Below are 2,182 nucleotides of genomic sequence, written 5' to 3'. Positions count from 1 at the left end.
TGGGGTCAGAATGGGGGGATTGCAATTGTATGAGGAATATAAAAATAAAATTTAGTAATTAAAAAAAATAAAATAAAAAGGAATGGATTTGATGGAAAAAAAATCAGTAATATATTATATGGAAAATCAACATCTCCATTTATATTAATATTGAGTACAAAGGTACACATAACTGAATTTGAAATTACCATTTTATATATTGCCACTAGGTAAAGATTATATGTTGGATAGCTGTTGTATTTCTCATCTATCTGGCATCTGTAAAAAATATGTACGATGGATGTGTGTATATAAATATTTTATATTCCATCTCAAAGAAAATGCCACAACTGCTGAGATTTACACTGGATAAACAAACATTCACATTTCTCATATTCTGAAAACGTTCCTAAAGGCTCTAGTGACGTCCCTGTTCGGCAGGCTGTAGATGAGGGGTTTGAGCATGGGTGAGATGATGGTGTAGAACACAGAGAGCACGACATCCTGCCCCAGGGAGTGGTAGGAATTTGGCAGAATATACTTGATGATGGCAGGGCCATAGAACAGCAACACCACAGTCAGGTGAGAGGAGCAAGTACCCAAGATTTTCTTGAGTCCCTGAGTGGATTGCATGCCCAGTACAGTGGACAGTATCCTTCCATAGGAGCACAGAATGCCTGAGATGGGAAGGATGAAAAAAGTCACAGCACTGACAAAAATGCCCTTTTTGTATCTGGAAGTGTCAGCACAGACCACTTTCAGGAGCGCTGGGATATCACAGAAAAAATGATGGATTTCTCTGTAGGCGCAGTAAGGGAGTGTCAGTGTATAGACCACATGGATCAAGACATTGAAGGATGCACCCAGCCAGGTCACAAGTATCAGGAACACAGAGACCATGGGACGCATGAGGATGGGGTAGCGCAGAGGCTGGCAGATGGCCACATAGCGGTCATAAGCCATGACTGCCAGCAGCAGGCACTCTGACCCCCAAAGAGTGGTGAATTGGAACATCTGGAAACTACATCCAATGAAGGAGATGTGGTGGTCCCCAGACAGAAAGTCCAGGACAGTCTTAGAGAGAAACATGGAGATACAGAGGGGATCCATGAGGGACAGCTGGCTGAGAGAAAGTACATGGGGGTGTGGAGAAGAGGATCAGTCCAGATGAGGATGATTATTATGGTGTTGCCGAACAGGGCCACCAGGAGATCCAGCAACGTGAGTGTGAAGAGGACCCAGGGCACCGGGGTGCTGTGGAACAGATCCAAGAGGACAAAATCACTGCCTGAGGTCTGGTTGCTCACCCATGCCATGCTCCCGTTCAAACTTGTAACTTTGGAGACAATTTCATAAGTATTATGTTTGCAGTCTCTATATAATTTAAATAAAATCATGCACTGATTTCTAATATCTGAAGTCTCCTCACTTCCCTATCCTTCAACTTTTATTTTTAGTAAATTTACCTTTCAGCAGTGTTTACTAATGAGAGGTATCCGACTTAAGAAAATGCCACATCTGGAATATGGCATAATTCTGGTTGAAAACACACTCACACACGCATGCGCACACATCATATATTTGTTATCTAAGTGGTTCGAAATTTAAACAAAGTCCACTTAAGATAACAATATCTAAACTGAGGCATTCATTACTAAATCACATACATTAATATATGTGCATATGTGGTTTACTCAGTTCATCAATACTTTAGAGACTATATAGAAGATGAGAAAATTTCAGCATCTAAGAAAGGTACATCTACCATCAATTAAACTTTTCCTAGAGGAATTCCAATTCCTTCCACAACTCTCACCTGAGGCAAAAAGGAAAAACTAGTCCTCTAAGAAACCATTTTAAAAACATGTAATTAAGAGTTATTTTTGAGCTACATATATAGATACACATACTTGTGATTTAATAGTTGCAATCATTAAGTAAGCTCATGGGGAAGAGGAAACATGGAAGCTTCCATACCTCTTAGTTCATGTCTGCAAAGGTAATCTCTCAGAGAAGAGGGTCTTGGTGTGTGCAAATTTGCATACAGATGTGAATCAAATAACAATGGTGGAAAAGTAATTCCAATGCCTGAGCAAAAATGAAAAATCTTTCTCCTACTGAGGGTAACTCAGCAGCAATACCATTGCTAGAAAATCCCTAAAGGTTAAACCTTTCTCCTGTTTCCTTTCCTTCCTTGCTTGTT

General features: G+C 40.1%; 1 protein-coding gene across 1 annotated transcript; it reads right to left on the bottom strand.

Moving 5' to 3' along the window:
* Positions 1-369: 369 nt before the first annotated feature.
* On the bottom strand, positions 370-942 carry LOC119250864 (olfactory receptor 2AG2-like). Its single transcript, XM_037518450.1, has one exon. It carries the CDS (start codon positions 940-942, stop codon positions 370-372), a length of 573 nt encoding a protein of 190 aa, XP_037374347.1.
* Positions 943-2,182: the final 1,240 nt, after the last annotated feature.

Source organism: Talpa occidentalis, unplaced genomic scaffold, assembly GCF_014898055.3.
Source record: "Talpa occidentalis isolate TD23 unplaced genomic scaffold, MPIMG_talOcc4v2.1 talOcc4.18, whole genome shotgun sequence".
Lineage (NCBI taxonomy): Eukaryota > Metazoa > Chordata > Mammalia > Eulipotyphla > Talpidae > Talpa > Talpa occidentalis.
Note: the sequence above shows the minus strand (reverse complement) of the source record. Positions and strands in the feature narration are given on the sequence as shown.